Below are 13,466 nucleotides of genomic sequence, written 5' to 3'. Positions count from 1 at the left end.
CTGGTGTGGACTTGGGGCTTCTCCAGCCACCGCCCCCAAGCCCACAGCCCTCCTGAGGCTTCCAGAAGCTCCTCCGACCTTTCACTCCCGTCCGCCCAGCGTCTCACGCAGAACTTCCCCCGGGACGGACCCCACTATCCCGGACCCACTTGGGCCAGCGGGACACCTGGTCCTGGCTGGAGTCACACAGCTGGGGTGCACCCTCGCTCTGCCCCCAACACAGCACCTCGGGGGTCTCGGTTTCCCGTCTCAACTGTAGGGGGCTGGACTGCAGGTTAGAGGAGCTGGGACGTGTCTTCAGAGCTACTGAGACGCAACGGAGAGGACGCAGGATGGGGAGGTTGCAGAGAACCCGGACCCGGTGCCAGGCTGCTCTGGCTCCCGTGGGGCCTCGACCTCCCCGGCTCAGCAGCGCCCACGAGAACTGCAGGCTCCCAGTTCACGTCCCAGCGCGTCCGTGCCCAAGGACTCGGACTGGGAGCCTTGCACTCCTCCCCTGCGCCTGACCGCTGGGCAGACTCGCCCCCATCAGGAGATGCTCCCTGGTCACCTTCCAGCACCGACCTCCTCTCTTCTGGAGGGATCCCCTGATCTTCCTCGGGAGAACTGTCCCCTCACCACTCCCTAGTCCCGGTTTGAGTGGGTGGACCCTGTGCTGCAACAGGGGAGGGTCTTCACCAGCCCACCCCCCGTCCCAGCTCCCCACTCCTGCATCCCAGAGCGGTCCGTGAGGTCCAGGAAGACCCTCTCCATCCCCGGGCTGGGAGCACCCAGAGCCACCAGCCAGGCCTTGAGCTTCTGAGGCCAAAGGGAGAGGGGAGGGGCCCACTGGGTGGGGGCAGAGCAGGGGGCCTGGGTCTTGGTGACGCCCGCTCAGCCACTGGGTCGAGTTGGCCTGAGGACAGAGCTACCCGTCCCCACTGGGTACAACATGGCGTCCTGCCCACCAGACGGCCTTCCCGGCCCGCTCAGGGGCACGGTCCCCACCCTGCAGCCCCCTCACAGGCACCTGCTCACAGGGGCTGAGCTCACGCCGCTCTCCCGGGCCTCAGAGAGGACCTGACACACGAAGGTGCTGGCAAATGATGGGGCCTGAGGGACCCACAGAGTCTCAGGGCTGCGGGGACCCTGCGGTCACCCCGACTCCCACCATGGGCACCATCGACGCTGGAGAGCACTTCTGGAAGGTTCCAGGTAAATGTCTGACTCAGGTGTAGAAACACACAGCTAGAGCCACCCCAACTCTGCACAGCCCACGCAGAGAGTCTGCAAACGCCTTTGATTCAGAGGGATCCACTCACCACGCAGCTCAGGGGGCACCAGGCCAGCAGTGCTCAGTTGTGGCCCCTGGGAATCCCCTGGGGGCGTGAGTAGAATACTGACCCCCGCACACACAGATGCCAAGGAGGGCCTGGGCATGTGCATTTTTACAGGCTCCCCGAGAGGCTAGGATGGGCAGCTGATGCAGGGGAACCACCCCACTCCTGGGCCGCTCGGGTCGCAGGCCGGATGGACAGACGGACATCTGGTGGGGCCAGACCCTGCCACAGACAGGCGGCCCTCGGCACCACCTCGCTCCTCTGAGCATCGTTTGGCCCGCACAGCCCAGGCCCAGGCCCTGCCCTGCAAGAGGAACACGGCCCCGGTGACTGTACCTAGCACGTGGGTCACGGGCAGCCGGCGACCACGGGGAAGGAGGGGTCCTGAGGACAGTGTGACCCCGTCTCCCCGAGCAGGACACCCAAGCCATGTTTTCAAGCACAGGCAGGCCCTCACTAGCCAAACAGAAAGACACAGCATCATGTGAGGAGCTGGCATTTAAGGGGGGCCAGGCTGCCCTGCCAGGCAGAGGCCGTCTTGGAACTCCTCGGCCTCCCACCGCCCCGGGCCTCGGGCACTGCCCTTCTGACCGCACGTGGGACACGATGGACCCTGCTGTGCGCCGCCCACCACAGCCCCAGCAGGCCCAGCCGGGCCACACACCCGACAAATAGGCGCTTGTTGAGTGACCGAGAGGAGGGGAGGCTAGGACCGAGGGCCCATTCACAGGGAGCATGCCTGGCTCCCCCTATCCGGCTCCCCCCGAGCCCCACGACGAGTCTCCATGGGACAGGGAAGCAGTCACATGGCAGGTCATGGAGTGAGCCAGGGCGGGGGCTGAGCCAGCCAAGGCCGTCGGAATCACAGGTCGTGAGCCCTGCTGTCCCAGGCGGCTGCTTTGTGTCTGGGCAGGTGCAGGAGTTCCCTGCTGACCTGGCAGGCGCCGCTCTCCCTCCTCCCAGCCCCCAGCATTTCCTCCCGAGGCCCCTTGGCACAAGCTGGTAAAGGCAGGGCTCGCTACCAAGGGCGGCTTTCACAACAGCGCTTCTTTCATCCAGAGGGCGCATCCCACAATGCTGGGGAAGAGACTCTGATCTTTCTAGCTGTTTCGGGGTGGTGGAGTGTTCCCCAAACACACACCGGCAGATTCTACCACAGACTAAGCAGTAAGCCCGACACTGCATCTCGCTCCGGAGCGGCATCTTAGAAGAAGGAAGCAAGTTCACGGTCACCACGGTCCAGTGAGCTTGGGAGCGGGGCTGAGGCCGCGTCCTGCAGCGCTGCTGAGGGCAGAGCGCTAGCACTGCCCACGGGAGCCGAGGTCTAGAGCTTCGACTGATGCCTGGAAAGCCTCCCCGTGTACGGAAGAAAGAAATGTCTACACGTACCCATGATATGACCCCAACCACGTGAAAACACACAGGCCCAGGGGACGCAGGAAGCAGACAAGCTAACATTTTAACACCGGTTCTCGCTCCCTGTTGCAGTCTGAGGGGACTTTTCCTGAACATGAGAGGCCACAGAAGGCCTTAGCGGCAGTCCAGGATGGCGTGATGACTCCAGGACTGGGGGCCGTGAGCACTGAGCCTGCCCCTCGCTTGCTGTGTGACCTCAGAGGAACGAACAGCCTCTCTGGGCTTTGATGCTCTGTTCACCCCAAGTCACTGGTAAAAATGCCAAGTGCATCAGAACCAAGGAGACGGCCCTGGGTTGGGCAAGTAGCAAAAGATGGCAAAGTGGCAGTCCATGAACCAACCACATGTGGCCACTGCAGGTGCATTTTGATTAGCTCCAACCACGTACTTAATTTTTAAAATTCATTGTCAACATTTAAAAATTTGATTTCAAAATTTCAGGTTTCAACCTTCTCTTACTGCTCAATGGTTATACAAATGTGCTATGTCTATAAATGGAATATTATTCAGCCATTAAAAAGGAATGAAGGAGGGATGTGTGCTATCACATGGGCGAACTCTGAAAACATGCTAATTGGGAGTCACAAGGGCCACGTGTTGTGTGATCCCATGACAGATGAAACGCCCGGACAGGCAACTTCAGAGACAGGAAGCAGACTGGTGGTGGGGGAGGGGCAACAGGGAATGACTGCCTAATGGGAAGGGGTTTCCTTCTGGGGCGACGGAAAGTCCTGGGATCAGTACTGATAACCACACACTATCATGAAGGGCTAAGAACCACTGAACTGTCCACTTGAAAATGGGTAAGATGGTGAATTTTATGTCGTGTAAGTTTTATCTTGATTAAAAAAAATTCAGAAGAGCAGAACCACATGGGCAGAATTCCCATGTGATGTTCAGCTGCCTCTGGGCACCAGCCGCCTCTCCCCAGCTGCTGGCTTCCGCTGCCTGCAGGTGTGAGAACCCCAACCACTGGAGGTGGTCCTGCCCCAGCCGCAGGAGACCCCCCAGCTCCCCGCGAGGGTCAGGTGCCTGGTCAGTCAGGACACCCAGCTCCAGGGCCCAGCCAATGGGAGGGCTGGGCAAACTTGCTGGTTGAAAAAATATGTATTCCCTCTCTCCTGACCAGGTAATACTTACCCCTGGTAAATAAGTCCAACAGTTAAACCAAAAAAAAAGGTAGAGAGGGAAAAGTCTGTCTCTCTCCCACCACTGAGACCCCCAAAGCCCTCCCCAAAGCAGCCGCTGACTGGACTCAGCGCTCCTCAAGCCTGCTGGCTTCACCAGCTCCTGGAGGGACCACGCTCTCTCCCGGGCACTGAGGCCACCCATCTGCTTACTGACCCCATACGACTTTGAAAGGGATTGAGAGTCTCTCCTGAAGAACACCCCACCGGTAACTTTACACAAGAACTGTTTTCAGATTTAAAGAAAAGTCCGAGCCACTGCCTGGAAGGGCCTGTGTCCCCATGGGCAGAGCCGAGGGGCGTTTCCAGCAGACCTGCCTCGTGTGGCCACGTGTGCTCCCAGGGTGGGGGGCGGGGGGCACAGCACACAGGCGGGGCTGCTGTGGCCTCCAGTGAGCAACAGCTCTGGGGCACTGGCCTGGGTCTGCCCCAAGGCACAGAGGGCTCCCACCAAAGCGGGTGTGGGGCTCTGCCCAGCCCTGAGGCCAACAGCATCCCCCAAGGACAAGTCCAGGGACGCTGGCCTAGCCCTCCCCTTCCCCACACCCACCCCTGCTGCTTGTTTCACACCAGCAGGGCCTGAGCCCTGGGCCCACTACAGCACCGCACGGCCTCACACCTGTCACAAGCCGAGCCTTCTGCGGGAACACCACGCCTTCTCGGGGCCCAGCCACTCCTGCTCCTCCTTGAAGACTCCTCCAAGGCGCACGCCTCACGCCCGCTGGACTCCTTCCCCAGGATGGACGCAAAGACAGCCCCCGGGGCCCTGCCCACATAGCACTGCTACTAGGCTGGCAGGCTGACTTGCCCACACCTGCCAGGGCCTGGAGGGCAGGGCCATTACCTGCTCCTGTCTGGGTCCCCACACGGCAGGACAGAGCCTGGTATTCGGTGCACTTTGGCAAACTTCCAGGGAACCGAGCTGGATACAAAAGATGGTTCTGGTTTGGGGAAACAGAGGCCCCAAGAGACACAAGCAAACTGGCACAAAATATACATTCAAGGTTGCAAGACAGAAAGCCCACGGATCAGCCGTGGCCAGCAGGGTTGATGGAGCACCCGGGGGCCTCCCAGAGCGGCAGGCTGGGTGGGAAACCCTCCCAAAGCCTGCAGGCCAAGCCCTGTGCCCAGCGATCCAGAAGCCCATGTGCCCAAGATCTCGGCCCAAATTAAACAGAGGGCAGCACACTCCTGTCTGAATCACCTATCACAAGTTCACCTTACATTTGGCATTAAACAGAACTTTAAAATATCCATTTAGCCTCGTAAACTGATTTGCTATTGCTTATATGACAGGTAAGAATTACAGTAAACGTGTCCCCTTTTCATTAGCGATCACTTAAGCATGCTGTAATTTCTGGCTATATAGCACGGTGATTTAGACGATAGACTCTGTGTATTACATTTTCTTAACCTGGGGTGCAATTCTGAGGCTGAGAGAGTTGACGCATGTCCCGGAGGAGGGACAAGCCCTCTCCGAGGCGTGTGGGCAGCGGAGAAGAAATCTCCCAAAGCAGAAAACCACTCACAATAGGACGAAGCAGAGCCCTGAACCGCAGTCCTCAGGGGGGCGCTGTGGGGGGCTGCGGAGGTCTGGACACCCACGCCCACCACCCAGACCCACTCCCACCACTGCCAGGAGAGAGGGAGCCGAGCGCCCTGCAGCCACTCCCCCGTCCAGCAGGCAGGCAGGGGAGACGTACGAGGGAGGTCTTTACCGAATGACGGCCAGGGGTCCGAAGTGCTGCCGGGGGCTGCCGGAGCACCCCAGGGGTTGGTCTGGCTGGCTGATGCGGAAGGGCCCCAGGGCTCTGCCTTCTGGGCAGCAGGGCCCGCACTGGGCAGAGCGTCCATCAGGTCCAACAGCGTGGTCTGCTGCGGGTGGGAGCCATGCTGTTGAGACGAGGACCGAAGAAAGAGGACAGGTTTACCCTACTGCCCTTGCAGCCAATGTCCGCCCGTGCCCCTCCCAGTGCAGAGGCCTTCTGGGGGGCCCAAGGACCCGGGACTGCGCCGCCCCACATCACCACTTCTCAGTAAGGACCAGGCTCCACCCACACAGGCTACGTGCTGCATGCCAAGCGCCCTCCGTCTGTCGACAGGTCCTTGGGGCTTCCCAGGAGAACAGGGGTTTTGCCTCCCTCCGAGACGCGGCCCACCGACCCACCCGGCCCCCCAGCTGCCAGCGTCATCCAGGGCCCTCTCCCGGGGGCCGCCACACCCTCCTGCTCCCACAGCCAGCCCAGCTGCCCTCAGGGACCCCGCAGCACTGGAACAGGGAGGCCACTGGAGCCCTGGCCCTGCGGGAGGGTCTGTCTCCCGACGGGATAACGAGGTTGTCAGGGGCAGAGCCACATCCAGTTCACCTTTAGGTCCCAGGTAGGAAGCCCGGCATAGAGTAAGGAGGACGCCGGCTTACCCTGGGCCAGGAAACTGTCCCAAAGTACCTGACGCTTAGCGGCTTATGGAGCAGCGCCGGAGCTCCACGGGGTGGGGGTCGGGGGGACGGAACTGAGGTGGGGTCAGGGGAGGGCCCAGCCCCTCGGGCGGATATGTGTGTCACCCACGCTCTCCTCACTGCCACTGGCTGTGACAGCCAGGGGTTGGGCTCAGGAGGGTCTCACACACTGACTTGCCCCCCACACCCGGCCCGTGAAGCACTCACCTCTTTTTTTTTTGGAAATTTAACTGTGTCTCTGCGGCTTTCTTCCAAGGCCATCTGCAACCTGAGGTCATCTCCCCGCCTGAGGCGCTCTTCCTGTAGAGGACAATGGACCCTGAAGCTGGTGGTCACGGCAACAACATCGCCACGAGCCAGGCCTTCCTGGCCACAGCCGGAAACCAAAGTTGTATCGCACGTCACTTCAAAGGAGGGTCTGGGGACGACGTGGACATCGAGCCTCTCCCACCCCAAGGTGCGCCCGGGGGGGGCCCCCCCACCCGGATGGGGGAAGAGAAATACTTGTAAAATACTTTTTCTCAAAATGAAAATGACATCAAAATTCTTTCTAATTATAGAAGCAATGTGTCTCCTTATAAAACACAAACAACCCAGAAAGGAATTAGAAAGAAGACAAATCACAGGTCATTGCACCCTGCCCCCACTGTGTGTGCTTCCAGAAAATGAGTGTGTGTTTATATTTTATGATTTCTAACAGAAATGATTCGTTATATTTAATTTATATTCATTCAAGGCACAGTCAGCATATATAAAAAGACTGAGCCGGGCTTCCCTGGTGGCGCAGTGGTTGAGAGTCCGCCTGCCGATGCAGGGGACACGGGTTTGTGCCCCGGTCTGGGAATATCCCACATGCCGCGGAGCGCCTGGGCCCGTGAGCCATGGCCGCTGAGCCTGCGAGCCTGGAGCCTGTGCTCCGCAACGGGAGAGGCCACGACAGTGAGAGGCCCACGTACCGCAAAAACAATACAATGATTAAACATAAGTAAACACACTCACTGCGTCTTCTTTACCATAAGACAGGAGCAAGGAACTACAACGGCCTGGCCCGTCCATCGGCCCCATTTTCCCCGTGAGCGCTCTGCACCTCCTGTCGACGGCAGGCCGCACGTCCTGAGTGGACAGAGGGGCCCTGCCGGGAGCTGGCCGCTACATGGACCTCTGGGATATTCCAGTCACCGCGGGACCCACACCTGCCTCTTCCATCCGACCCCCCACTGTCTCTCAACAGCACTGCCAAGCGAGAGGGGGTGCGGGCCTCAATGCACTCCTTCGCCTTTTTTAACCAAAGGGCAGCAAGTCCGGCCTGAAAGCGGCAGCCAAGGGCCGACCCCTTTGAAGGCTGCTCCTTTCCCTTCTTCTCCATCTTTTTTGTAAAAACCTGTTTTGTTTTTTTTAAAATTTATTGTTTATTTATTTATTCATTCATTCATTCATTTGGCCGCTCCGCATGGCATGCATGTGGGATCTACTCCCCTGACCAGGGATCAAACCCAGGCCTGCTGCACTGGGAGCACGGAGTCCTAACCACTGGACCATCAGGGAAGACCCTCTCCTTCTCCATCTTAACGTAACGTGTGCTTATAAAAGAAAAACTGCACACATGACCACATCTGAATGTCAGACTCTCATCTCCTGGGCATTTCCTCCCAGCCTCTGTCTCGTCCTTTTCTGGGTCCAGATGCTCTCGACCCACCTTGCAGATCGTGGTCCGCACTCGGCGCTGAGGGGCTGTGGACACTTGGCTTGGAGCCCGGCCAAGCGCGCGGGAGCACTTCCGGGAAGCACCTCTGACCGATGCGTCCCCAGGACCACCTAGCGAGAGCCCCTCCTCCGTGTGAGTGTGCCTGGGCCCCGCCCCACGGGGGCGCGCATCCCTGCTGGCACCCACCTGCTCGGCCACCTCTCTGCTCATGGCCAGCGCCAGCTGCAGCTGCAGCTCCTCTTCCCCGCTCGTTTGCGGCCGCGCCTGCTCCAGCTCTGAGGACACCCTTGGGGAGGTGGCTGCGGGGGAGGCAAAGTCAGAGTGAAGGACCAGCACTCCCTGGCCAGCCACCCGCTCCCATCTCACACCCACAGGGCCTCCCTGGCTGGGAGACGGGGCTCTGCGAATACGCTGCGCGCACAGCCAAGGAACGTCACAATTACGCCAGCCACGCAGCACTCGCCAGGACAAACGCCCTGGGTGGCCAGTTCAGGCCTCTCAGGGGTCAGAGCCTATCTCCACTGCACGGCTTCAAGGAGGGGGGCTGAGTTTTTACAACATCGAGAGCACAGTTCTTGAAAAGCTGGGTCAAAGATCATTCAAAGAAGTACAGGGCTTCCCTGGTGGCGCAGTGGTTGGGAGTCCGCCTGCCGGTGTGGGGGACGCGGGTTCGTGCCCCGGTCTGGGAGGATCCCACATGCTGCGGAGCGGCTGGGCCCGTGGGCCGTGGCCATTGAGCCTGCGCGTCTGGAGCCTGTGCTCCGCAATGGGAGAGGCCACAACAGTGAGAGGCCCACATACTGAAAAAAAAAGGAAAAAAAAAAAAAAAAAAAAGAAGTACAAGGTCTCTGTGGACTAAGGGCTTGCTCCTCTCAAGAACCCCCCTCGCATGTGTAAGAATCTCACCGTATCTCCCGGTCCTAAGGACGTGGAAAATGAAGACCAAACATTTCTGCAGTAACCCGGAAAATTTTTGTTTTTTAAGTAAAACTGCACGTTGACTTGAAAAAAAAACCATACACAGCCATTGTTTGCTTAAGTACTTAGCTAGTTTAAACGTGTGAAACAGCAGCAGCTTTGATGCAGCAATTCTGATGAAGGGATGAGATGTGAATTCCCAGCTGGTTCCCAAAGAAAGGGGTCTTCACACAACCCCACTGTGGCCAGGCTGGGCCTCACACGTGGAAAACGCTGGGCTTACGCGCCATTACGCTTCCTGAGCCAGGGAGCCTGGGTGCCCGCAGAAACCAGACGTGAAGCTTCAGGAGCAGCAGCCCAAGAGTGCGCCACCCCTGCCCGCCGCCCCCCAGGACAGGAATTCTCAGCGTGAGCCCTGCCACCCGGAGAGGTGTGGAGCCACCGCCTTGGATGCCTCTGCCCTGTCCTCCCTCTGGGCCTCTGTGCGAGCTGCTCCTTCCCAGCTCTCCAGCTCGGCTTCCCTGGCTGGTCCTCCAGGGCTGGCCTCCCGCCAGGGCTGGGTCAGCACTCCCTCTCTCCCAGCACCCCTATTCTGCAGTTTGGTGGGTCATGTCAGAAGGTGCTCCTAGGGAAGGGCCCAGGCTCGTCTTCCCACCATCACGTCCATCCGCAAAGTCTGACAAAGCAGCTGGCAAACACCCGCTGTGTGGATAAATGGACAGATGGATGGACAGGCAGATGGAGGATGCCACTGCATGGCCGAGGGGTAGTTGTTAAAGAGGCTCTGACTGTATATTCGTCTGCCCCCTTCTTCCATTACATCCCTTCCAGCAGACCCAGCCCCCAGCACTCATGCAAATGATGCCTCTGCCTACATCTCCAACCTAAGCTTGCCTCTTAGGATCTGCCTCTCTGGGAGAAAGTGAACGGTGGGGAATGATGCCTGATACTGAGGTTTCTAGATGGCTGGGCTCTGGCTACAGTGAGTAAAACGGGAGAAGAGGCGAGATGCAGTCAGGGTCCTGGAAAAACCCACAGAAGAACAGGCGAGGCTGCAGGGGCAGTGCAGGGTGGGGGCTGTAATTGGCATCACTCTGTCCTACAATTTAGGAAAGGCACGTAAAACACACGGCAGTGAGACTTCATCTGGAACAGTCACGTGGCCTGAAGCACAGTGTGTCCACTGTGATTTACTGTCAACCAAGAGAAACATCAAAAAAAAAAAAAAAAGCCAGCCATCAATTGCCTCATGTCTACTCTAAGGTAGTAACAGGTCAAACAGCAAAATGCTGCAGTTATCCAAAAAACACACACATATTTTTCTAAATAAAATCAAGTCAAATCCCAGCCTAGTACATCGCCCCAATTATATTTTCCAAAGCATTTCTTAAGAAATAAAGCTAGATGGTAACAGAATGTCCTCAAATCTACCTTAATAATTTGATTTCTTAACAATATACCAAAACAAAAACACATTTTTGGTTGGTTTGTTTCCAAACTTCACCTCTGCCCATCACAGGCGGCAGCTCTGGCTTCCTCATGCTCTAGAAGCAACATCACCACCAAGACTGGTGGGAACAAAGGAAGCTGGCCAGTCGTGGGGGACAGTGTGGGGGGACTCCTGTGACGCACGTGGCTCTCCCGTCCAGGTCACAGCCACTCAGGCCGCCTGTTCCCAGCCTCCTTCCTGGTAAGAGTCTCTGAGGCTGCTTCACAAAACCCTCGGCTTACAGCAAGCACGGCACATCCAACACCCTTCGTTTACTCCCAAATGGAAACCAGGAGTGAAGAAAGGAGAAGACCCCAGACCCCATCCCACACCCCAAAAAGCCCCCTGAACAGAGAGCCCCATCTTGGCAGGGAAAGCTGAACCTGGCCTAACCTGGCAGGACCGGGATGAATGGGCCGGGCTCTGCGCAGGGTCTGCCGGAGACGTGAGGTCTCCCTGTCCTCCGAGCCTCTCAGCCCAGCTGCGAGGCCGGCCCAGCTTCAAATGCAAACGTGCACGTCTGCACCCCACACAGCTGACGCTGCTGGAATAACGTGTGGCCGGCACACACGGAAACAGCTCACCACATCAGTATGGAAATTAGACAAAGGGTATTCCCCTAAACGCTGTGGTTTTCATAAGAGGAGGCACGGCTCTCGGTCACGCAGTTGGAAGAATTCACAGCCAACAGTCCAGAGCGTCAGCCGAGCTGCACACGGCGGTCTCAGCTGCGAGGGAGGCGTCCGGCGGAGACGTTCCTGCCTTAGTGACAGCATCTCGTCCCCACAAAGGGCCTCTTGTGCCCGAGGACAGGGCAGTGAACACAGACGTGGTGGTGAGAGGGGTCTGAATGGGCCCTTCTGACCCCCGGAGCCTGGCCCTCACCCCACTCTGACGATCTGAGGGTCCACAACTTACAGGGACAGTGGAAGAAGCAGGGGTTCAAGGAGCTGGCCGCTCTCGGGCCTCAGGCTGCTTTCTGACCCAGCACCCTCTTGAGGGAAGACCGGCACCGTGCACACAAGCAAATCACTCCACGAGCAAGCGTGTCACCACCCTTCTCCTGCAGCTGAGACAGGCCCATGGGGAGAAGAACAAAGCCTTCACCTGCTCAGTGGGCCCCCGTTCTCCCTGTGCAGTCTGCTACCCTGGCTGAGAAAGCTCGGGGCAGGGGAGGTTGAACAGGGAGCCTGAACAAGCCCAACAGTTCCCGCAAAATACAGGCTAAGAGGAGAACCAGAAACACCGCTGGCGTCTCCTGCAGGGCCTCCCGACCTCACCTTGCTTGCCTGCTCCAGGGACCAGCTGACCCACACCGGTCCCCAAATGCGCCCCTAAAACAAAGGCGCTTCAGATGGGCAAGGTTGGGGAATTTCGAAAGAAGAAAGCAAAGCAGTCAAGGTAATAGAAAAACAGGAAATTGCTTCTTCTCACTGGCTACGTTTTGCAGTGTTCCTAGAAAGCACGTAAGCGGTGTCTGCAGTCACGGACGCCGAGTGAAGGGCACAGACTCTGCAGACCCAGCTGGCCCAGAGGCGGCTCTGCACGGGGACTTCTCGTAAAGCCCTAGCATGCAGGCTGTCGCCGGGTACACGAGGCATGTCTGACAACCTGGCAAGAATGCAAGGTCGCCAGGCAGTGGGGCTCCAAGAAGACCCCATCTGGGTCCAAGCACTGCCACCACCCTAACAACCCCGTGCCCGACAGCTGACGGGGATGCCAGGGCTCCCGTCCCGTCCCCACCCTATAGCAGCAGGGGGACCGCACACGAATGGCCACCTCTCTGGGCTTCTGCTTCCACGTCTATGAAGTGTGGGGGAGGGAGGGGGGGGTCAGGAGGACCTGAGACACAGCGGCCCCCCAACCTGGGGGCCAGGCCTTGCCCAGGTCACCGCTCTCCACTCTGCCCACAGACACCAGACGCCCCCCTCCATCTCACACGGCAGAAACCAGAAACTGGTTACCCGCTCTGGCCCCAGGCCTCCATGGGCAGAGGACTGTGGCTCTGGTGGCCGGGGCCTCCGCCCTCCTCTTTCTGCCGGTCTCTGAAGGAGGGGCTGGGGAGCCGGCACTGAGCCCAGGGCCAGCTTCTGCCCCCCAGTGACCAGCTCCCCGGTCCAGCTAAGTTCCTTCCTCATTACTGAACTGCAGCAAAGTGCTTACTGGGTCTTCCTCAATGTGGCGACAACCTCCTGTGTTCCACCAGCCGTTTCCTAAGTCACCGATGACCCTTGGCCACCAAGGACACTCCACGCAGAGCGGAGGCTTTTGAGCCCGTTCCCCAGGGAGACCCTCCAGGGCCCTCCCTCTCCCAGCTCACAGGCAGTAGAGGAAAGACTGCTTTTAGTCAAGCAAGGCAAATTAGGAGAAAATAAGCTCAGATCACCCCAGGTTAACACTGAAAGAGAAAAAAAACATAAATACATCGTGGAAAAGCCAAAGAGCTGAAAGATGTGAAGAGCCTAAAGTACCACCACAGCCAGGTGACCTTCAGGACGAGAGGGGGGCGTGTGACTTCATAACGGAGGGTGGGACGTGGCCAAGCCCTGCCCGTCGCCCACCACCTGACGGCCCTGGCAAAACCCCCCAACTTTTTTCCATGCAGACTCCACATCTGATTCCAGTTCACAGAAGTATAGGGCGAGGACTGAGGCAGCAGGTGGACAAACCCAGACCCCGGGCCACTCTGTGAGACGGCCAGCCCAGCATCTCAGCACATCAGGGTCGTGAGCACAGTAAGACTGCAGGGACAGGACCTCCGAGCAACCGTGCTGCTGGTGGCCTCCGTGTAGACAGTCGGCTGTAAGTCGCTGTCAGGACAGTGGGCAGACAGGCACGCGGGCTGGGGTGAGATGGGCCCGACGGCTGCTGTGTACTCTGCCAGGTAGGATGACAGCCTGTCCTCACCGCCACGTTGATGGGGGAAGGGGAGATGCCAGAGCCTGTTTTAAATCCTTCAGCGTAAAAGGAAGTG

The 13,466-nt window shown here is 58.7% G+C and overlaps 1 protein-coding gene across 5 annotated transcripts in view; it reads right to left on the bottom strand.

The window, feature by feature from the left end:
- The window catches only part of EPN2 (epsin 2), a 67,269-nt gene that overhangs the window by 10,948 nt on the left and 42,855 nt on the right, over nucleotides 1-13,466 (bottom strand). For 3 of the 5 annotated variants that reach the window (XM_060082648.1, XM_060082651.1, XM_060082647.1), the window contains exons 3-6: nucleotides 8,272-8,384; nucleotides 6,588-6,680; nucleotides 5,641-5,815; nucleotides 4,767-4,844 (exon numbers count right to left, since the gene is read on the bottom strand). In XM_060082648.1, coding sequence (XP_059938631.1) covers nucleotides 4,767-4,844; nucleotides 5,641-5,815; nucleotides 6,588-6,680; nucleotides 8,272-8,384 — 459 coding nt within the window. Of the gene's footprint in view, nucleotides 1-4,766; nucleotides 4,845-5,625; nucleotides 5,816-6,587; nucleotides 6,681-8,271; nucleotides 8,385-13,466 lie in introns of all 5 variants that reach the window. The other 2 variants (XM_060082649.1, XM_060082650.1) reach the window with 2 other exon arrangements.

Source organism: Mesoplodon densirostris, chromosome 18 (assembly GCF_025265405.1).
Source record: "Mesoplodon densirostris isolate mMesDen1 chromosome 18, mMesDen1 primary haplotype, whole genome shotgun sequence".
NCBI classification, from domain to species: Eukaryota; Metazoa; Chordata; class Mammalia; order Artiodactyla; family Ziphiidae; genus Mesoplodon; species Mesoplodon densirostris.
This window is presented reverse-complemented; position numbering and strand designations above follow the sequence as displayed.